This window comes from Dasypus novemcinctus, chromosome 13 (assembly GCF_030445035.2).
Source record: "Dasypus novemcinctus isolate mDasNov1 chromosome 13, mDasNov1.1.hap2, whole genome shotgun sequence".
Lineage (NCBI taxonomy): Eukaryota > Metazoa > Chordata > Mammalia > Cingulata > Dasypodidae > Dasypus > Dasypus novemcinctus.
The window spans coordinates 13,504,864-13,528,152 of record NC_080685.1 but is presented as its reverse complement, the minus strand read 5'-3'; the positions used below and the strand labels follow the sequence as shown (position 1 = coordinate 13,528,152).

Genomic DNA, 23,289 nt, shown 5'->3' with positions numbered 1-23,289 from the left:
AAAACAGTCTCAATACAATTTAAAAAATATAACCATGAGTCCTACATAAAAGACATGTCTGTCTTTTGAAATTTTCATAATTCCATGATATTACTTTTATAAAAAAATGAGAAATCAAATTTGAAATACAAATTTCATTAAAAATACTTAAAATGCTTAGTAAGCTGTCATTTTGGTACCAGCAAGGATTAAACAGTGATGGCTTGCTCAGTAACAACAGATGATTTTGGTTACCTGATCCACCAGTGGCATCATCAAAGCTTCTGCTCTCTCTTTACTTACAAAATGTTGGGTATCAAAAAGGAAGATTTTATATAAACAGTTCAAAATAAATTGCAACAGCAAGCAGCACTTTTCAGGGTCATTTTCAGAGTCAAAATATGCTTCATCTGTATGTAGGGGAGTAAAAATAAAAATAAATTTTCACACTTTAAGCTCCAACTTTTAAATTCAAATCACTATTAAAGTAACTACAACCAAAAGAATATTTCTCAATTGATCTGGAAATCATAACTATGAAGTTAAAGGTAAGAATGCAAATAAAATTGATGGCCTCTAGGATTAGTGATTCCTTCTTTTAGAGTTATTAAAGATTCTAATGCCTTGATTGGTAAGTTAAATTCCCTGAATTGTCAAATAGGCTGCTTATTAGCATTAGGGAATAAACCAATCTTAATTTTAACGTTTTAAAGTTACTTCCAATGACTTCCATTATTGATGCGCATTTACTTCTTTCGAATGAGTCTATTAATCATGTTCATTATGCCAAATGTCTGATAACTGACAGTAAAACTTCACACTATAGAATTGAAAAAAACTTCTAAATCGACTCTTTAGTATTGCTAGATCATAACTTAACACTTAATGTACCTTGTGTAAGGTACACAGAGCAAAGTGAATAGACTGAATTGAAAGGGAGCTACCAACCTGTTTTGGAGATGTTCACCTGGTTCAAGGTGTCAGCAAAAGGCTTCACTAAATGGCCAGCAAACAGAGTAAAAAGCCCTTTCAGTTTTTCAGCAATGCAATCTGCCAAGTTGTAAAATGTCAGCAACCTGTCCTTTGGGGCATCTTCTGTTTTAGCCCAATCAAACAGCTAAAGAGATAAAATAATATTAGTTTCCTCTACACACCTTGTAACTTTTATGTACAAAGAAAATACTGGAGGACATACTTACCTTGAAGAACAGGGGCCTGAATGTGACTTCAGAAAGTTTTACAACCATTGCTACTAAACAGTCAATGATACAATTTTCGATTTTTCCAATTTCCTCCAGCTCATTCTGAAAACAGAAGAAGAGATTTATTAGCTAGAGTAATCAGATGTAGCTCTAAGTTATTTTCACAAGTACTGCTGTTTCATAGCTGGATTGTTTCCTGGATCTTTAATAGGTAAATAACTTTAGAACTTGGAGGAGTGGAAATAAGTTCACCTCAGAGTGCTGTGCTCTGAAGTCCAAGGCCTCTAGGAAAAATGTGGTGAGCTGAGACTGGTGGGAAGTGAGCTCTTCCTTCTTCATTACCCCAATATGTTCCTGCAGGATGCTCATAAATGGACCCATGTGATTCTACCAATAACAAAGTAAAGAGATGTCAGTTTTTCTTCTTAGATTCAGCAATGCATTTATATAGAGGAATTAACCACATTCTTCAAGTGAAAATTTAAAAATTCAATTACCACCCCTCTCCCTTCTCCAAAGTCTAATACCCAACAGTGCTCTAACCTTCCAGTTCTTCTTAATTTGCTTGTAAGTTTTGTTGATGGCTGGCAGTAAGACCCGGGGTGAAAGGGTGGTAGCTAGTGTCTTTTTAAGAGATGTGAGGCGGACATTAGCCTGGGAGGCAGGACCCATTTCACTAGTGATTTTCTCCAAATGAATCACCTATAGGAATATAAAAACAGTTATAAAGGCCATTGTGGTACTCACTGAGAACCAACAAAGAATTCCTTTTAAATCCAATGTTGAATCTCTAGATAAAACTGGGCAGATGGTTCTTTCCCAGCTGGGAGTTAGGGATGTAGGTGAATGGTGGAAAGCAGCCGTAAACAGCCACAGATCACAAGACTGACCGTCTTAGAGGATGGGAATCCAGGAACCAGAAGAACCCAGCACTTCCTTGCCCTCAAATCTAGAGCAGCCCCCCAGCAGTACAGGCACTTTCTAGATGTCATCGACTTTCAAGCCCTGGCTGTAGAGCATGTGAGTTGGTTAAATTCTTTGCACCATCATAGTTAAGGATCCTGCCATCAAAAATGGCCAAAGAGCAATGTAATGAAACAGTGACAATCGGAGGAATGGTGTGGGGGTGGGGGCGGCTCTAACAACGTTCTTGGGCATTTTCACTTAGAAATGCCACTTGTCAATTCACTGCTTCACAGGCAACCATTATACTGCAGTACAGGAATCTGCTTTGAATGACACCTTAGGATTAAGAAACCGTTCTCATTAGAAACAAGCATGGCACACAAGTTTCCACAAAAAGTAATAAAAGGCCACTCTACCAGCCTAACTTCCAAAAAATGAGAAAATACATTGTTCATAAAAGAAGATGAGACCCTCGGAACCAAGGGACTCCATGTCAACCTCACTATTAAGCAGTAGGGACAATGGAAGAGACGAGGCACACATTTAATAAAAACATCTGCTCAGAAATAAACTTTCCTAACATTTTTTGTGATCTATGTATTTTCAAATGAATACAATTTAAAAAAAGAAATGACTGGAATGGCATTTTGCATATAATGGCTAATATTTTAATCACTCATTATTTGATTTAATTCAGCATGCAATTTTGGTTGTTGAGGCATAAAATGGTTAGGAGACATGACTCAGATTTTATGGGCTCTTATTACAAAGTACCATATTTACACAAATAGTTATGTCATATTATTAGTTTTATATAAGTGCATAATAAAGTGTTTCAAATGTGAAAAAAAAAAAAAAGAAACTTTCCTATCAAACAGAATCTAAAAACTTAAATAACAAACCACTACATTTGTAGTTTTTCCATTTACTGCTCCACACGCACTAGCGTGTTGTGGTCCCCAGGCTCACCTGTGCAAGGATGCCTTCTAGGTAAGGGCTGATGAAGTGTGGGAGAGTCTCAACCACTTTCTGCAGGGCTGCCAAGGCACTGAGCAAATAGACCTCGCTGGAAACCAGCTCATTGGTATTTTTCACTGTTGTTAACAATGATGGCATCAGGCTGAAAATAACGCAGAGTGTTAGCATAAATACTGGAGCTTATAGTCTCCAAACCCCGTCTACACATTTTATGTGCCTAAGAGCAAGAACTCTCCCAGTGCTGATAATATCAACACCACAGTCATTTCAAAAAATAACATCGTTCAGTTATTGAGCACCTGCTACATGCCAGGCACTGTGCAAAAAAGCCTCACAAGCACTGCCTACAAGAAGCCCACAGGCAGGTACTTTTTCAGTTTTATAGACGGCAAAGCTTTAATCCATTCAGTAGGCTACCCAAGGCTGTACAGCTAGTACACGTCAGAGCTAAAGACAGATGAGGCCATCCAACTTCAGGATGTGGACACCTGGCTTAACTGAACATTTCTCTATCAAGGACCTTGACCTATTGCTTCCTAATTACAGCTAGTCAGACAGGAGGAGAAATCGGGAGTCAATAAACATCATAAAAAGATGTTTCACAAGATAAATGGGAATGTACTTTTCAGTTTGAAGAAAAGTTCAACTTTAACAAATCTACTCCTATGGAACTTCTACTCAGAGTTTTTTTTTTTAAATCACAATTGCTTCTGTTCCAGGTCTGAAGTAGAATACCTGGGAAGCTGAGGTATGGCCAGTGCTTCCAGAGTGGAGGTCACCTCTGCTATGCACAGCAGCGCACTGCCCAGCACGTTCCTTTCTTCCTTTGTTTCTGGAGCAATCAGTTTCACCGCGGTGGTCAACACAGGGACAAAAGACTCTGGACTTTCTGCACCAAAATTCTTACATAAAAGCTTTAGGGTATATAAAGCCGTCTGTCTGTTTATTGCTTGTTCTTCCACCTCTTTTTTCTTATGCTGCACAATGGCCAAAAGGTCTGGAACCAGTTTTAGGAAACGGTGAACCTGGGAAGAGGACAGTCAAAATCTCCAAATAAGTAAAGCACCACAAAAATGCTCATCTATTTCCCCGTTTTAAAAATGCTCATCTATTTCCCCATTTTTTCCTGCTTGGTATTTTCTCAATGGATATAAGACTGATAGGTCCTTAAGCTACATGACAAACATGACAAACAATTCAACTTTTCTTCATGTGGTTTATTCACTGCTAAGTGAATATGTGTGCTTGCTGATAAATTATTATTGTTTTTTATTAGAGAAGTGGTAAGCTTATAAAACAATCATGGGTAATGTGCAGAATCCTCATACATTACCCCTCCAACACTTTACATTCCTGTGGAACATTTGTTACAGATTAACGCACATTTGTACTGTTAACCACAGTCCATTTTCCACCACATGGTTCACTATGTTATACAGTCCCATGCCTTGCACATTCTGTCCAAAGTGTACACTCAGTGGCTCTCATTTTCATTACTGGGTTATGCAGTCATCACCCCAGTAAATCTAATTTATTTATATAAAGCAATCCTTGTGGTTTGGAATAAAAGGGGATTAGAACTATGCTAAAGCCAAAAGAAAGACAATAATTAAGATTAGAGCAGAGATAATTGGGAGAGAGGATAGAAAAATAGAATAAACAAAACAAAGTTGGTTCTTAAAATCAATCAAGTTGATTTAGCTAGAGAGACAAAAAGAGAAGAGATACAAATAACTAAAATCAGAAAGGAAAATCATCATGTAACTACTGAATTTAGAGAAATAAAAGGATTATGAGAGGGAAGTGGCTGTGGCTCAATCAGTTGGGCTCCCATCTATCACATGGGAGGCCCTAGTTTTGCATCCCAGGGCCTCCTTGTAAAGGCAAGCTGGCCCATGTGTCACGGAGAGCTGGCACAGCAAGATGACACAACAAAGAGAGACAAGCAGATACAGAAAAACGTGCAGCAAATGGACACAGAGAAGAGACAGCAAAGAAAGGAACAAGCGGGAAGCGGACTTGGCCCAGTGGTTAGGGCGTCCGTCTACCACATGGGAGGTCCGCGGTTCAAACCCCGGGCCTCCTTGACCCGTGTGGAGCTGCACACGCAGTACTGATGCGTGCAAGGAGTGCCGTGCCACGCAGGGGTGTCCCCCACGTAGGGGAGCCCCACGTGCAAGGAGTGTGCCCCGTAAGAAGAGCCACCCAGTGCGAAAGAAAGTGCAGCCTGCCCAGGAATGGCGCCGCCCACACTTCCCGTGCTGCTGACGACAACAGAAGCGGACAAAGAAACAAGACGCAGCAAATAGACACAGAGAACAGACAACTGGGGGAGGGGAGAGAATTAAATAAAATAAATCTTTAAAAAAAAAAAAGAAAGGAACAAGCCACAAAGGGGGGTGGAATGAATCAATGAATGAATAAATATTTTTAAAAATACTCAGTGTTATGATTAAAAAAAGATTATGAGGACATTATGATCAATTTTGTACCAACAAACCAGATACTCTAGAAGTGAAAAATTCCTAGAAATACATAAATCGTCCAAACTGACTTAAGAAGAAATAGTCAACAAGCCTGTATGAAGTACAGAGAATGAATCAATAATCAAAAAGCTCCCAGCAAAGAAAAGTCCAGGACCAGATGGCTTTACTAGTGAAGTCTACCAAACATTTAAAGAATACCAATCCTCAAAATTCTTCCAAAGAATTCAAGAGGAGGAAATACTTCGTAATTCATCCTACTGACACCAAAGCCTGGAAAAGACATCCCAAGAAAAGAAAATTATAGATCAATTTCCCTTATGAATATAGATGTAAAATTCCTTAAGATACTCCTGCAAACTGAATCCATGGCTTATTAAAAGATTAATGTAATATAGTACATTAATAGAATAAGGGGAAAACCTACATGATTATGTCAATAGATGCTGAAAAGGCATTCAATACAATCCAGCGTGCATTCATGAAAAAAACAAAAAAACCCCCAGAAAAGTAGGAATAGGAGGGAACTTTATCAACATGATAAAGACAATTTATTAAAAATCCACAGCTATTATCAGTACTCAATGGTAAAAGACTTAAAACTTTCTCCCTACAATTAAGAACAAGACAAGAATGTCCACTTTGACCACTGCTACTCAGAACTAGAAGTTCTTCCAGACCAGGCAGGTGAGAAAAAGAAAGGCAGGTAAAATGGAATGGAAGTAAGACTACTTCTATTTGCAGATGACATGATTTTATATACAGAAAACCCAGAGGAATTCCCCAAGAAAACCAGCAGAGGTAATAAATTAATTCAATGAAGTGGCAGGTACCAGATGAACTCAAACAACTGAGCGCCTTCCTACACACGAGCAATCAACAATCTAAAGAGGAAATTAAGAACACAATTCCACTTAAAATAACATCTAAAATAATAAAATAAGAGTAAATTTAACTAAGGATATAAAAGATTTGTATACTGAAAACTACAAAACACTGCTGGAAGAAATTAAAGAAGACAAACAATTGGCAAGACATCTCACGTTCATAGATTAGAAGTTAACATAGTTAGCATGTCAGTATTACTCAAAAGCAATCTACAAATGCTTTTTGACAAGGGCACTAAGTGCATGCAGTGGGAAAGAATAATCTCTTTGGCAAACGGTGCTGGGAAAACTGGATAGCCACAAGCAGAAGAATGACGTTAGACAACTATCTCACACTACATATAAAAATCAACTCAAAATAGATCAAGGACCTAAATATAAGAGCTAAAACTAAAAAACTCTTAAAAGATAGCATTAGGGGCAAATATTCATGACCTGGAATTTCATAATGGATTCTTTGATATGAAACCAAAAGCACAGTAACTAAAGAAACAAAAGATAAATTTGATTCTATATAAATTAAAAGCTTTTGTGCATCAAAGCAAATTATCAAGAAAATGAAGACAATCCACAGAAGGGGAGATAATAGTTGCACACCATATATCAGAGATAAAGGTTTCACATCCATAATATACAAAGAACTTTAAAATCTACAAAAAGATTACCCAATTTAAAAATGGGCAAAAGACTTGAGTAGACTTTTCTCCAACGAAGATAAACAAAAATGCAAAAATGGCCAACAGACACATGAAAAGATGCTCAACATCACTGGCATTTAGGGAAATGCAAATTAAAACCACAATGAAATACCACTTCATACCAACAAGAATGGCTATTAAACAGGAAAAAAAAATACTGGAGGGGATGTGAAGGAATTGGAACTCCAGTGTACTGTTGGTGGGAATATAAAATGGCACAGCCACTGTGAAAAAAAAGCAATATGGCCGTTCCTCAAAAATATAGATTTATCATTTGACCCAGCAATTCCACTTCTAGGTATGTACCCAAAGAGAATAAATTAGGGTAGCAAACAGCCACTAGTACACCAATGCTTAAAGCAGCATTACTCATGACAGCCAAAAGCTGGAAACAACCCAGTGTCCATCAACAAAAGAACGGATCAACAAAATTTAGGTATATATATACACAATGGAAAATTATTTGGCTATTAAGAAAAATGAAGTTATGAGACAGGCTGCAACATGCAAGAATCTTAAAATAATTATGCTCAGTGAAATATGCATGACACATAAGGACAAAAATTGTGTTATCACTTAAAAGAAATGACTAGAAATAGAAAATTCACAGAGATAAAAAGCGACTGGGTGAATAAAGGCTACTGGGGGAGGGGAAGGTGAGGGAGATGAATGAAAGGGTCATGTTTGTAAAAATTAAAAAAAAAAAGCTGTGCTAATGTTAAGCCAAGTATTAAGTAATTATAATATTAAGAATTCTATTCAAAAAGAACTCTTACAACACATACACACTCTTATTAGAATTAGCATCACATTTGAAAAAGCACACACATCACAGCCTTATATTCAGATAATAATATACTTCGATTTTAAATTTTACCACTGGAGAAACTTGAGAGGTCAATGTATCTCTTCGATAAAGCTAAGAGCAGCAAATGGTGTGCTACACAGTCTTCACTTACTATTTTCTTCTTCCAGGATATGTTCTGCTGTAGCTTGTTATTCAAAAGATCCAGTGCTTTACGGCGAACTGATGGCAGTGGATTCCCCACCAGCCCTCTAATCACGGGAATGAATGTTTCTGTAGGCAACAAGGCATTGACCTGTAGGGCAGTTTTCATTATAAAAAAGGAAGAAAAAAACTTCAGTTCAACTTCAAAACAGACTTCTATTTATTATACACCCAGGTGCCTGGCATTTTTCACATACATTTTCTTATTTTATTCTAACGGCAACCTTTCAGATAGGCATTATTACCCACCATTTATTTAAAAAAAAGAAACTGATGCTAAGAGAAAGTAAATTGCTCAAAGCCATGAAGCTAAATAATTTAGCTAGATTAGAAAAACTTTCTTAATTCAAGACCAGTGGCATTTCTAATATACCACATACTCTAGCGAAGAAACATTTTTATGTACCAAAACTATCTAGGATTAGGTAACTATATTTGAAACGTTTATTGAGGTACACATTCTTGTAATTGGCAGAGAAGCAATTTTTTTAAGACACGTTTATTTCTAGTCATCAAGGTAACTTTTCCCTAGAACTCAGCTTCATTATACTGAGAGAAGCTATTGCTATTTATCTTGAAGTAAAACTTTCCATTAAGTAATTTCACCATGACTGACATCAAAAAACAACAACAAAACAGTAAGTATGTGGTGAAACGCAAGCCTACCTTATCTAGCATGTCGTAAGCCTTACTAAGTAGTGCTCGCCAAAACTTCACAGTTAGTTTGTCTGCATTTTTCTCCATGGATTGTGCTACAACATTAATATAGCCAAGAATTGTTTCTAGTAACCTAAAACAAGGAGACTCTTTCAGTAAACAGTTGCCAAAGGCATTTAAAGAGAACATTTATCCCTATCTCATGCAGAATGTTTCAAAAAGAAAAGGCAATTAAGTAATTTTGTACTGAATTATTTCAAAACAATGTGCAAAGAAAAGAAGGAATGGATTATCATCACATACCTCGACACACACGTACACACACGTACCCCACACACCATTCAGGTCAAAACCGAGTGCAAATAAATATGCATAATCTATGCCTTTGGCATTGCTAGGAATCAGAGAAGATTAAGAACTTCAAATAATCTGTAACTGGAGAAGTCTACCCCCTATTCCAGAACATCCACGACTGCCAACCTGAAAGCATACAGAGTGCTTATCTGTTGGGGAGCTAGCGGGGGGGACACTGGGGAGGAAAGAAGAAACAGAACATGACATGGCACAGAAGAGGGGAGTGAAGAGCACAAACAGAATCACCCCGGAAATGGAATGTACTACATTAAGTGTTAAAATCCTAGACAAAGGACTGGAATTTGGTAGTGCACAAAACTGGCTGTAGGGAAGGCATAGGAAAGTATCTGGGACCTGCTGGTGGTCTTGGGAAGGCAATGCTTCTGGGAAGGAGGGATACAGAAAGGTCAGAAGATACCCTTTGAGGAAGTGAGGGGAAGGTTAAGGATTTCTACATCAAAATACATAGTGACAGTTTATGGATTATAATCCACTGGATGAAATAAGAATTCAGGAGTCCACACAGAACTGTTCAGATTAAAACAGATTAAAGAGAGATAAATAAATATAATACACATCCTGGATTAGGTTTTGACTAAAAACAATAGACTGGTAAGAGTATCAATGTTCAATTTTCTGAATTTGGTAACTGTACTGTGATTTTATAAGAAAATGGTCTTATTTTTAGAAAATACACACATATTTAGGGATGAAGGGGATAAAGTATGCAACTTACTTTCAAATGACTCAGGGAGAAAATGTATGTAGAGAGAATGATAAAGCAAATGTGCCACAAAATGTTAAGTAACTGGTGAACTTGGGTAAGGAGTATATGAGTTTTGTATATTCTGTCAGCTTTTCTTTAAGTTTGAAATTATTTCCCAATAAAAATTTTAAAAAAGTAAGCCTACCTCTGTTCAAGACCTTCTAAAACCTGAGAACCACCACTTTCAACTACCTAATTTTAAAAAGAAGGTACCATTAGAACAGGATGGAAATTGATAATAAAAAGGCATTTCAAGTAAGTTTGATCGAACTTATCTAGGAATGTTCATTCCAATTTCCTATGGTAATTGTTTTCTGACATTACCTATTTAATCAGGTTCAGATCATCCCATTATACTTAAATATCTATTTCTCTTAATTTAATTAAATTACATTCTAATTTAAATATATCTAAAATACTTCAAAGATTCATGCATTTCTGGTGGGTATATACCACTTGAGAATGGAATTACCAAGTTATAGCATTTATATATATTCAAGTTTAGTATATAATCCCAAATACCGTTACACTATTTTGTTCTATTATTTTTAAAATCACGTCTTGGCCCTATGTTTTCCTGAGACATTTGCCAAGCTATTTTTACTAGTTTAACACAGTTCCTTTAGAAAACACAAAATCATCTTATGATAAATATATTTAAACAAAGACATCACCTTTCTGATAAAATTATTGGAAGCCAGGAGCTGAGACATGAAAGACACTGACAAAAACTTAAAATGCCGCAGTTGCTTGCTAGAATGAGTGTCTATGTTAAATATCTGTAGGATTTCTTCTTGTGACTCATTCTTATTAAGTAAAGCTTTGGGAACGGTTTCTGAAAAAAATAAAAAAACAAGCCAATGCACTCACTTTCACCTGACTGAATCCTTAACAGATATAGATATAATGAGCTTTAATTGAGCAAGAAAATGGGATACAATTTTCAGAAAGGAGTATGTTTATACATATGATTATAAGCAGTTTTTCCTCCTCTGAATCAGTGAAAAATATATGATTGTTTTAAGTGTATTTACCAAAAAAGTACCCAAAAGCCCTGAGAAGAGGTGTGCAAAACAAAACAACAAAAAAAACCAGGGCAATTGAGATAAGCAAATGGAAAGCAAAGATGTTTACAGAAGTTGTCTTAACTAATTTCTGAAACCTCAGAGGCATTTACTTGGTGGTCTATAATAGATGGAAGACGGGGTCATTTGTTAGCCTCCAAGGTTCAGTATTAAAAGTGTGAAGATGACGTATGTCCTAGAACTTCAAACTTTAAGACAGAGAATCCTTTGTTTGAATGTATCTAATATAAAAGGTGTTTGGAGTTCAGTGGTTGGAAGCCCACGGTGGGCCACTTAAGAACAACTCTTTTAGACAATGACTCGATATGAAGACTTCTTTCTTAGAAGTGTGGCCATGTACAGCTCTGTTTCCTAGGCAATTTCCTGGGTCTGTCCCTGCCATACTGTTACCTGAGAAGACTGCAGGATGAGACCAGGTACTACCTGGCCAAGCAGGGAGACAGGGCAAAGAATGGCCGTAACAGAAAAGAGTTCATGTGTAATCCAACATTCTTACTACCTTCTTTCTAATGCTCTTCGCTGTTCTGCTTCAAAGGGTAGGAAACGGACTAAAAACATTCAACCTAGCAATTCTTTCTTAATCCATTTTCACTTGTGCTGCAATCAGTGGAATTTCCTTCAAGACTCTATATGGTAAATTTTTAGTATTTAGTTACCACTCGGTGTGCTTTTTTTTTTTCCCTTATTTTTCACTGGTTATTTTAATGGGAAATTGAGAGATAGTCAACAAGCTCCTGCTAATTCACTGCCATTTTAACAGAATTCATCCTGGACACCTCTAACATTCCACAGCCAACACTTTAGCACAAATGGAGAGAGGTATAAAAGATAATGTTTGCGGAATGGCAAGAAATTCAACTATTTTCCATTGGGGATTCGAGAAAGTGTACGATCTTATATACAAATTAAAAATTAATTTTTAAAAAATCCATCTAAATACGTGCTATGGACTCTAGAGATAATTCATATACCTTCTCCTGAGCTTTCACATTAAATGATTGATAAAACCCAATTTCTGCTTACCTTCTTTTTCCTCAGGCAGTTTTGTTAAGTACTCGAGGATATTCATCAAGCTTTGAATTTGATGCTGGACACTAAATTCACAACAGACTGAAATCCAAAATTCAGTGTCTGCCTCTAAAATAGCATCCTATATGGAGAGAAGAGAAAAAAGTAATCAAATATACCTATCAAATTCATGTCAACTAATGAATACAAATAAGGGGAAATCTTTAAAAAATTCCTTTGCAATGAAAAGTCACTACACATTATTCCTTATGGTGATAAGTATCACCAGATAGATAACAGTTAATGAGGACATTACATAAAAAAAGCCAATTAATGAAAATTATGAGAGCATCATTCAAGAAATAATTTGCATTATGACTTCTGGGAGAACTGAACACCACTTAACTTTGACTAGATCTAGAGCTACTATTGGATCCCAGGTCTAAGAAGTCATTTAAAAATGGTCTGTGGCCTCTAAGTTCTACCCTCATATAGCCAAATAGGGCTCTACAAAATAATCACCTTGTATCTTACTGATTTCAACGATGCTGAAAATGTCCAAAACACATTCACACTGTCTCCCTTTTTCCACCAAGTGCCTTCAAAACACTTTCCAGAGAGAAAGGTTTAATTTACCTTACAACCATTTCCTGTGGGCTTAAAAATACAATCACCCAACATGGCTCCAGACCTGTTTCTTAGAAAAACCAAATCACCTTCAGATGTTTTGTTGTTATCAAGGATATTCAAAGAATGCCATAAACTTGGAAATCAATTTTAAAGAATGCAAAAAACCTTAAAAGCTTCTGAGCAAGAACAGCCAAATAACACACAGTACATATAAAAGTCCCATATTTAATTTGGAAAATGTAATAAAATCTGTGTGAAACAACCATTTTTCTTTTTACCCACCTCACCCTTTACACTGACCTTTTCCCCATAGGCAGCTACCAGCACTGTTTTAGTGACGTACTGTTCAAAAAGCAACAGGAGGAGAACCCAGAGGAACTTTTCTGCACCGAGTGTGACAATAAGTTGAACAAGAATAGGCAGGCGCCTGTGTTCTGGAACATGCGGTAGTGCATCCACAAATACATTAATGATTTTTACTACAATTTCCTCAATGTTTCTTGTGACTTCTGAAGAATTTCCACCATCAGACTGCAAAAGAGCAAGCAGGAACAATGAATAACATTCCACAAAAGAAGCTTTCAGCAGACAAGAAAAGGCCTTCGGTTGTGTCAAAAAATGAGAAAAGTTATCAAAAAGAATTTTAATAATCAATAACCTATCACTAAATATTCAGTGAGAACCTACTATGTCACGGGCACTATATGGCCCTTTGGGAAATATGAAGCGTAAGATGTGAGCACTGCCACAAGCGGGATTTATATATGAAGACATACATGTGAAAGGATAACCGGAGGCAGTAAAAGGCAGATGGTCAAATATGTGGCACTGATAGAAATTCTGCTCCTAGGAATGTGGGAGATACACAAATCAAGCAGGACTTAGGTTGTGCAACAAGAAAAAAGGGTGTTACCTCAGTAAGCAGAGAACAGAAAAGGTCAATAACACCAAGTTGCTTAGAGAATAAAGTATTAACCATTTGACTTTGTAACTGGTGCTCAAAATAAAATGCTGAATACTTGAATGAATACCCTCTACTCCTTCTGCTCTCTACCAAACTATATTACATTTTTCACACACTTGTGCACATAGTAAAGCATGTTTTTCTCATGCTACTGCCTTGTCAATTTCACTGAGCAAATCCTTTAATTGTATCTATTCTTTTGATCTTGTATCCTGCCATTCAGCGGATTTGTTTCTTAGCTCTAGTAGCTGTGTTGTGGATGTTTCAGGATTTTCTACATAGAGGATCAATCATCTGGACATAAGGAAGTTTTACTTCTTCCATTCCAAGTATGAGGCCTTCTGTTTTCCTTGCCTAATTGCTCTGGCTAGAACTTCCAGGACAATGTTGAGTAACAGTGGTGACATGCGGCACCCTCGTCCTGTTCCTCATCTTGGAGGGAGACCTTTCAGACTTTAACCATTGTGTATAAGGTTAGCTGTGGGTTTTTCATATATGCCCTTTATCATGTTGAAGAAGCTTCTTTCTATTCCCAGATTTCTAAGCATTTTTATCAAATGATTTCTTTTGTTCTACAAATGTGGTGTATTAATCGAATTTCTTATGTTGAACCGCCCCAGCATATCTGGGATAAATTCCACTTGATCATGGTGTATAATTCTTTTAATATGCTGTTGGACTTGGTCTGCTAGTACTTTGTTGAGGATTTTTACATCTATACTCACAAGGGATATTAGCCTGTAATTTGTGTGTTTGTGTTTGTGTGGTATTGTTATCTGCCTCTGCTACACTAGTAATGCTGGCCTCATAGAATGAGTTGGGAAGTGTTCTCAGTTTTTTGGAGGAGTAAAAGCAGGGTTGGCTTAAATTCTTCTTGGGGAGTATGATAAAATCCACCAGAGAAGCCCTCTGGTCCTGGGCTTTATTTTGTTGGGAAGTTTAGTTTTATTTTGAAAATTAAAAAAAAAAATTTTTTTAAGCAGCTTTAGATTACATAAATATTACATAAAAAATAGAGGGGATTCCCATATGCCCCTCCCCCTTTCCCACATTAACAACGGCCTTCATTAGTGTGATACATTTCTTACCATTGATGAACCCATACTGAAGCACTGCCAGTAACCGTGGACCATAGTTTACATTATAGTTGACACTCTGCCCTGCACAATTTTATAGGGTATGACAGAATGTATAACGGCCTGTATCCATCATTGCAGTTCAAATTCTTGTTACTGGTCTCTTCAGATCTTCTATTTCTTCCTGAGTCAGTGTAGTTTCTGTTTGTAGGAATTTGTCCTTTCATCAAGGTTATCTAATGCGTAGGTGTCTATTTGTTCATAGTATTCTTATAATTCTTCTCATTTCTATAGGGTAGGAAGTGGACCCTCCTTTCATTTGAGTTATTTACATTTTCTTTTTTCTGTCAGTCTAGTAAAAGGTTTGGTGATTTTATTGATCTTTATAAGGAGCCAAGTTTTCATTGATTCTCACTATTGTTATTTTTCATTTATATCTGCTCATCTTTGTTCTTTCCTTTCTCTCCCTAGATCTTCCAGTTGTGAGGTCTCTGATTTGAGATCTTTCCTCTTTTTTAATGTATTTAGTGATATACATTTCCCTCTTAGCATTTTGCTGCATCCCACAAGTTTTGGCATGTTGTATTTTTGTTTTCAAAAATACAAGACATTTCCAATTTTCCCTTTTGATTTCTTCTCTAACTCACTGGTTGTTTAGAAGTGCAAGGTTTAATTTCCACATATTTGTGAATTTTCCAGTTTTACCTATTATTGATTGCTAGCTTCATTTCATTGTGGTCAGAAAAGATATAATGTATTATTTCAAAATTTTTGAATATATTGATACTTGTTTTGTGACCTAACATATGTTCTATCTTGGAGAATGACCCATGTGCACTAAAGGAAAAAGTATATTCTTTTGCTGTTGGGTGAAATGTTCTACACGTCTGTTAGATCTAGTTGGTTTATAGCATTGTTCAGGTCTTCTGTTTCCTTCTTGATTTTCTTTCGCTAGAAGATCTATCCATTATTTACAGCGATTCACTGATGTCTCCTACTATTAATGCAGAACCTTCAAATCTGTCAATATCTTACTTGCTGGCTCCGTAACTTACCAGGGAGGGAACGAAGGAAGAGTCTTCAAGGGTACCATGATCTCTCCTACAATTTTCTCTTTTCTTTTTTAAAAAATTTATTAAAGTACATCCACTCATACATAAACAATAATAGTTGTGAACTTAGAAAGCAAACATACATAACATCATACAGGGCTCCCATATCTCACCCTATCACCAAAACCTTGCATTGGTGTGAAACATTTTTTTTTTTTAAATAATGTGGGGTTTTTTGCCTGGTATTAATCTTTTTTTTTTTAAATTTCTCCCCCCCCCCCGCCCCAGTTGTCTGTTCTCTGTCTATTTGCTGCATGTTCTTCTTTGTCTGCTTCTGTTGTTGTCAGTGGCATGGGAATCTGTGTCTCTTTTTATTGTGTCATCTTGTTGTGTCATCTCTCCGTGTGTGCGGCGCCATTCCTGGCAGGCTGCACTTTCTTTCGCGCTGGGCGGCTCTCCTTACAGGGCGCACTCCTTGCGTGCAGGGCACTCCTTGCGCGCATCAGCACTGCACGTGGGCCAGCTCCACACGGGTCAAGGAGGCCTGGGGTTTGAACCACGGACCAGCTATGTGGTTGATGGACGCCCTAACCACTGGGCCAAGTCCGCTTCCCTTGTGAAACATTTTTAACTAATGATTAAAGAGCATCCTCAAAATATTACTACAAACCAAAGTACCTTACATTTAGTGTATTTTCTCCCCAACCCATCCTATTATAATAATTTTATATCATTTATACATGAACATACATAAACAATAAGTGTATAGTAAAAGTTGTGAACTTACAAAGCAAACATGCATAACATTATACAGGGGTCCTATACATCAACCCACCACCAACACTTTGCATTGTTGTGAGACACTTGTTACCAATAATTAAAGAATATTGTCAATGTATTACTATTATAGTCCTTACCTTGAATTTGGTGAATTTTCCCCTAACCCACCCTCTTCTTATTTTTTAAATATATTTTTATGACTGAAGTAGTAAACTTACACAACAATCATGTACATGTGCAGAATTCCCATACAACACCCCTATCAACACACCACACCATGGTAGAACATTTTTTACAGATTATGAGATAATATCATCCGATTATTACCAGGTCCAAAGTGTACATTTGGCACACTTTTTCCATACTCCCCCATTATCAACACAGTACATCTTTGGCATAGATGCATGAATATTGCATTATTACTGTTACCCACATTCCTTAGGTCACTCCAGTTGTATTTTTCTCATGCTTCTCCACATTCCCACCACCCTACAATAGTGATGTACATCTGCTTTAGCTCACAAATCTGTACTATTGAATCAGTACCATCAAGCACAATTCTCATCCACCTCTGGGTTTACTGTATTATTCATTCCTCTCCTACCATTTTTAAAGTTGCATTTTCTTGACTGGGCTGTCATCCAGTTACTGCAACCCTTTAACTGTTTTCTGTGATTCCAAGGAAGATGGCTCTGTTATTGCTAGTTTGTTCAAAGATTCTGGTGGAGAACAGCACCCTGGAGTTTCTTATGCTGCCATCTTGGTTGACCTGAAGCTTGCCTATCCTTCTTTCACACAAGTTCAAATTATATTTCTTAAGAAACTTTCTGGAGATGCTGAACTATGTGGGCTTTTCCCTATTTTGAACTCTTCTGCATTTATATATATCACTTGCACATATAAATGGAGTTATTTTTCCTTGTATGTAGAAGTCCTGAACTCACCAAGTTGTTAGACATGGAGAATCCTAATAGCAACACTAAAAGGAAAAGGTGCTCAATTAATTACTTGCTGCAACCCAAGATGGTTGATGGCATGAGGAAAAACATTAACAATACAAATGGGTGTAAACATAAAACTACATGGACAAGCAAGGCCTTTCAACTTGGAAGTTCCTTTTTCATTTCAAACTGATTACTCCTTACTAACGGAGACTATATCTCACTTATCTCTTGGAGTACTTATCTCTCACAGAACTTTTTAAAATGTTTAACTACCTATTAATATGCCATTTTAGCTCTGAAAGTTCCTATCTTCACTGACCTATAAAAGGATATTTCTTCCAAATTAATGTGCATTAATTTTTCAAATTAAGCCACACAGCATGTGTAAATTCCCTCTATCAGACGATAGACTTTTTTCTGTTAGTACTACTAGAATTTCATACTATATAAAATTTATAAATTAAAAAGATGCTAAAGATCATATAAAGACAGCTTACCTGAATAAGTGCTGGAATGACCATTTTCACTGTTTTATTGATAACTTGAAAACTGTAAGTATCATCTAGGCGCATAACACTGGCTCCCATAAATGTGAAAATAGACATGATATTGTGTAGAACTTTATCCTGAAAGAAAAAACATCAACATTTTCTATTTTAAACACTTCAAATATCAAGGATTCATTACAACTCAACAACAAAAAGACAAATAAGCCAAATAAAAATTGGCAAAGGATTTGAAAAGAAATTTCTCAAAGAAGATATAAAAATGGCTAATATCATTAGCGCTCAACATCATTAGTCCTTAAGAAAATGCACATCAAAGTCACAAGATACCAGGTTCACACAGATTAGGATGGGCTATAATAAAAAAGATGATAACAAGTATTGGGGAAGATAAAGAAAAATTGGAACCCTCATACAGTGTTAGTGTGAATTTTAAATGGTATAGCCACTTTGAGAAAAAATAGTCTAGCACTGGAAAAATTAAAAACATAGAATTACCATATGATCCACCAACTCCACTGCTTGTTATATATCCAAAAGAATGGAAAGCATGTTCACATAAAAACTTGTATGCTTCCATTTATATGAAATGTCAAACTTAGGCAAATTCAGAGAAGGAAAGCAGACTGATCACTGCCTAGCGCTGGGGGACTTGGGGAGAGATGGGGAGTGACTTCTAATGAGTATGAGGTTTCTTTTGCAGGTGATGAAAATAGCGGTGATGGTTGCACAACTTCGTGACTATACTAAAAACCAGTGAATTGTACACTTTGAAAGGGTGAACTTTATGGTATATGTACTTCAGTTAAAAAAAAAAAGCGCCAATGATTTGTAACTGTTTCTGGATGATCAGCTCCTTTCAGAGCTACGAACTCTCTTCCAAGAAAAAAACTCCCACCACATAAAATCTTACACATGATTTCAGTAGATTAGAAGAACCTTAAAGCTCAAGAATAAACCCAAGTTAAGAATCTCTGATCTAAACCCTGGTAAGAAAATAGTTTAAATCATCTATTTATTTCCACCTTACAAAAAGGGGAACAGGAGGTGAACAAAGAACAACCTACTCATATGGTCCCAGCTATGATGAGGCAGGGCTGAGATTTGTACCCAGGTCTGTATGATTCCAAAGCACAGTAAAAGCCATTAAGTTTAAACTCAATGGTGTAAACCTATGCTTTTCCATGGAAGAAAAGTTATCAGAAATTCTTGCTAAAGCCTTAAGTTATTAATACTTACAGGAAATATTCCAGCAACTGTACCCAAAAGTAAAAGAGCGTGATGATGGGTTTGAGGCATCTCTGAAACCCGGATGCACTGAACTATCAATTCCACATTGAACTTTTCCTCATCAAGAACATCTACAGTGGTAAGAAACAGGAAAGCCCTGTTAGTGGCAGTACATTCATATGCTGAAGTCAATAATTTTTCTACCCTTTCCAACAAAAGCACACACCTTTTGGTATTTTGCCTCCATCTGGAGAGAGTTTCTGGCAGATACTGAGCAGACAACTAAGAATTAGTTGTTTGGTGTATTCCATATTTCCCTGTTCTGATGACAAAGGTTCTAAACACCTTCAGGAATCATGGAAAAGAGATGATGGGAAATGAAAAAGTTGTTCAAGTTCAGTGTCATGAAACCACTATCCAGAACTCATATCAAATATGGAATCACTAATACACTACTAACATTAAAGATTTTATGTAGAGTCTACAAAAAAAAGATGAAAGATTCCTTAATCTTTTTTTCACATAGAGAGATGCTTATGTCAGATTACCTCTCTATTGCACTTTCCATCAACCTCTATGCAATCTTAGAGGAAAAGCTTGAGAATTTGTTTTTCAGATGAAAACACACACCCATAATTCAATGGCATACTCTACAGATATCTAGTTAAGACTTTATACCTACAAAACACAGTAGGTGTCACTTTACATCTTTAAGTAAAAGTAATGATGCCCCAAAAAGGTTATACCATATTCTTAGGGACATGGTATTGAAATTTAAGAGGAAAGCAGGATGTAAGGTAAGTCGTCATTTACTATGTAACACAGGATAAAGGTCAATTTGAAGCACTGACGACAGGTACATAAAACCATTCTTTTAATCTTTCATCTCTAGTACTTAACTTGCTTTATTTTACAGGCTAGTAGTACAATTTAAAAAAATGCCAAATAAAATAAGGTGAGCAAGGATAAGAATCCTATTTTCTCATAATGAAAGTCAAGTGTCTTTACCTTGAAAGCAGGTTAAAAAGAGTTGGTATCAATATCTGAGGATTTTTGAGTTTCTTTTTGTGCTGCAGTAATTCTAGGATGAGGGTTACTCTTTGCCAGTAAGAACTTCCAACTTCCTGAACAGTTTCTAGATCCTGTGATTTTCTGAGAAACAGATAAGACAAGAATTTGGAAAAGGAAATGCTGTCAATGCTAAATATAACCTATCATACCCAATTATACCAAACTAATGGGTATAAAATAGTTTACAACAGTAGCATAACATTCAATGCCCCATGTCATTACTGCAATCAGAGCTCTTACTTCTGTTGCATTTTTTGCCTTCTTGTTTGCTGTATTGTGCCCAAGGATTTCGCTTTATCTGGTAGCTCCAGTTCTATTCTAACTTGTTCAGCATTAACAGAAATCTGAAATATTAAAGAATGGTTGATGATATAATTCCATGGGATAAGGTTAGAGCAATTAACATTGATTAAAAGATACAATGAAAAACTTTTATGTCCATTTTACTGTCTTGCTACTTCTCTAGAGTCCAGCCCATTCCCCAAAGGCAAATTTCTAACGTATCCTTTTGGAAATTGTCCATATATTAACAGCTGAATAGATATTTTTTTTTAACAAAAAGAGCAGATTATGTGCATTGTTCTATACCTTAATTTGTTTCAATTAATGTATCTAGAAAATCTACTTGATATGAATAGTGCTGATATGGCCCATACTTATTTCATTACATGGCATATATTTATTGCCACAAAATAAAATAAACAGTTCATATGGTGTATTTTGATAATCAAAATAAATTTTATAGTAAACAGTACAATTGCCTTACATTTAAGGTCAATTTTACCTTTGGGCTAATATAGAATGTCTAACAAACATGTCATATGCCCTCTAGTCTGCTGTGTTATTTTTGTGATCCTCTTTAATTTTTTCCCACATTCCTTAATAAATATGCAGATAAAATCAAACATTATTGCATAATGAGGATTTACTCAATTAAGACAGAAAAATGACTTTCTGGATGTGTAACTGCCTCACCTTCCATTATTTAGTTTTATTGACTTACAAGTCTCTAAAAATGAGAATGAGAAGAAAGAAAAGTGGGGAGGGGTGAAACAAGAAAGCAATCTACCACTAGCCAATATGTATTATTTAACTTTAGATTTTCATTTTAACCAAGCTCTTCTACTATCATGCACTTGTATCTCTTTGGTTTATCTTGAGTCTCAAGTTACAACCCTGGACTTGCCTGATTATCACACAGTGCCTGATTCTCATAGTACCCCTATCTAGTCCAGAGTCACTCAATTCCATATTCACATCTCAGAGTGGAAAATTAACAACTCAATATAGAATTATCCACAACTATTTGCCAGTGCGAAACTAAATCAACTAGGAAGGAATCAGGTTCTTTAGATACGCAGTCGAGAAATCTCTTTCTTTAAAAAGGTTCTGAGGGAAACGGACTTGGCCCAGTGGTTAGGGCATCCGTCTACCACATAGGAGGTACGCGGTTCAAACCCCGGGCCTCCTTGACCCGTGTGGAGCTGGCCCATGCGCAGTGCTGATGCGCTCAAGGAGTGCCGCGCCACGCAGGGGTGTCCCCCACAAAGGGGAGCCCCACGTGCAAGGAGTGCACCCGTAAGGAGAGCCGCCCAGCACGAAAGAAAGTGCAGCCTGCCCAGGAATGGGGCCACCCACACTTCCTGTGCCGCTGATAACAGAAGCGGACAAAGAAACAAGACGCAGCAAATAGACACAGAGAACAGACAACCGGGGGAGGGGGGGAATTAAATAAATAAATAAATCTTAAAAACAAACAAACAAAACAAAACAAAACAAAAGGCTCTGAAATAAAAAAAGAAAAAAAAACTGAAAAAATGAAAAAAAATTGAAATTAAAATTAAAAAAAGGTTCTGACATCACAACTAAATGTTTGGATTCTGATTCAAAGAAATTAACGGTAAAAAGATATTTTTGACAACTAGGGAAGTATGATTGTGGACTGGGTATTATTGCTAATTACGACTGTTAATCATTGTTAGTGTTTTTCAAGTATGATAACGACATTGCATTCATATAAGAAAATGTCCACTTTTTAAAATATGCATCCTCAAGTATATAGGGATGAAAGTACACGATGTTCTGAGACTTATTTTAAATTATTCTGGCAAAGAAAAAGGGATAGATTAAGTATGTATGTTAAAATTCTGAAAAATACTGAATCTGGATTATAGTGCTTCGCCATAATCTGTTTTTGTGAATGTAAGTTCCTAAAAACAAACAAACACAAACTATAACAGAAAAACAAAAACACAATACTTTCCTAGATGGTTATTCAGATGTATAGCTAGGTTTCAATGGATTCCCAAGTCCATCATAACAATATTAAATCATTTAAATAAAGTAAAATAACCTATTACCTAATGTGACAGTTTGATATTATTTATATATGCCAAAAAGATATACGGATTGTTTTTAAACTGGTCTGTTCCTCTGGGTGCAATATCCTTTGACTGTATTAGATTCAACTGAGATGCCTTTATTAAATTACGTTAAGATTAGGGATTTGGGGAAGCACATGTTGCTCAAGCAGAGTGCTGGTTGATGGAGGAGTGCTGGCCTGTGTGGCAAGCTGGCCCAAGTGGACAGCTGGTGCAGCAAGATGATGTAACAAAGAGAGACAAAGAGGAGAGACAATAAGAGATGCAGCAGACTGGGGAGCTGAGGTGGCACAAGAGATTGAGCACCTCTTCCACTCTGGAAGAGTCCCAGGATAGGTTCCTGGTGGCACCTAAAGAAAAGACAAGCAGACACAGAAGAATGCACCACGAATAGACAGAGAGAGCAGACAACAGGATGGGGTGGGGGTGGGGTAAATAAGCAAAAAAAAAAAAAAAAAAGACCAGGGCGTTGATTCCACCACGTCATTAGGGTGACTCAGCTTGAATCCCTGCTCTCTTCATGAGCTATATAAACAGACACTCCATCAAGGAGACACACAGAAGTAGATACACAGAGAAGACACATACGGGAATAGAGAGAGCTCCATAGACACGGAAGAGGAGAAAACTTGATCCTGGGGTC

The 23,289-nt window shown here is 36.6% G+C and overlaps 1 protein-coding gene across 1 annotated transcript in view; it reads right to left on the bottom strand.

Moving 5' to 3' along the window:
- HEATR1 (HEAT repeat containing 1) overlaps positions 1 to 23,289 on the bottom strand; it is a 70,790-nt gene that overhangs the window by 3,297 nt on the left and 44,204 nt on the right. The window contains exons 25-42 of the mRNA XM_004473133.5: positions 20,506 to 20,609; positions 20,203 to 20,346; positions 19,421 to 19,539; positions 19,204 to 19,325; positions 17,956 to 18,084; positions 12,943 to 13,173; positions 12,028 to 12,154; positions 10,594 to 10,754; positions 10,065 to 10,111; positions 8,809 to 8,932; positions 8,093 to 8,233; positions 3,801 to 4,090; positions 3,057 to 3,207; positions 1,725 to 1,883; positions 1,434 to 1,568; positions 1,179 to 1,283; positions 928 to 1,096; positions 235 to 389 (exon numbers count right to left, since the gene is read on the bottom strand). Of these exons, the coding sequence (XP_004473190.2) occupies positions 235 to 389; positions 928 to 1,096; positions 1,179 to 1,283; positions 1,434 to 1,568; positions 1,725 to 1,883; positions 3,057 to 3,207; positions 3,801 to 4,090; positions 8,093 to 8,233; positions 8,809 to 8,932; positions 10,065 to 10,111; positions 10,594 to 10,754; positions 12,028 to 12,154; positions 12,943 to 13,173; positions 17,956 to 18,084; positions 19,204 to 19,325; positions 19,421 to 19,539; positions 20,203 to 20,346; positions 20,506 to 20,609 (2,613 nt within the window). The remainder of the gene's footprint in view (positions 1 to 234; positions 390 to 927; positions 1,097 to 1,178; positions 1,284 to 1,433; positions 1,569 to 1,724; positions 1,884 to 3,056; positions 3,208 to 3,800; positions 4,091 to 8,092; positions 8,234 to 8,808; positions 8,933 to 10,064; positions 10,112 to 10,593; positions 10,755 to 12,027; positions 12,155 to 12,942; positions 13,174 to 17,955; positions 18,085 to 19,203; positions 19,326 to 19,420; positions 19,540 to 20,202; positions 20,347 to 20,505; positions 20,610 to 23,289) is intronic.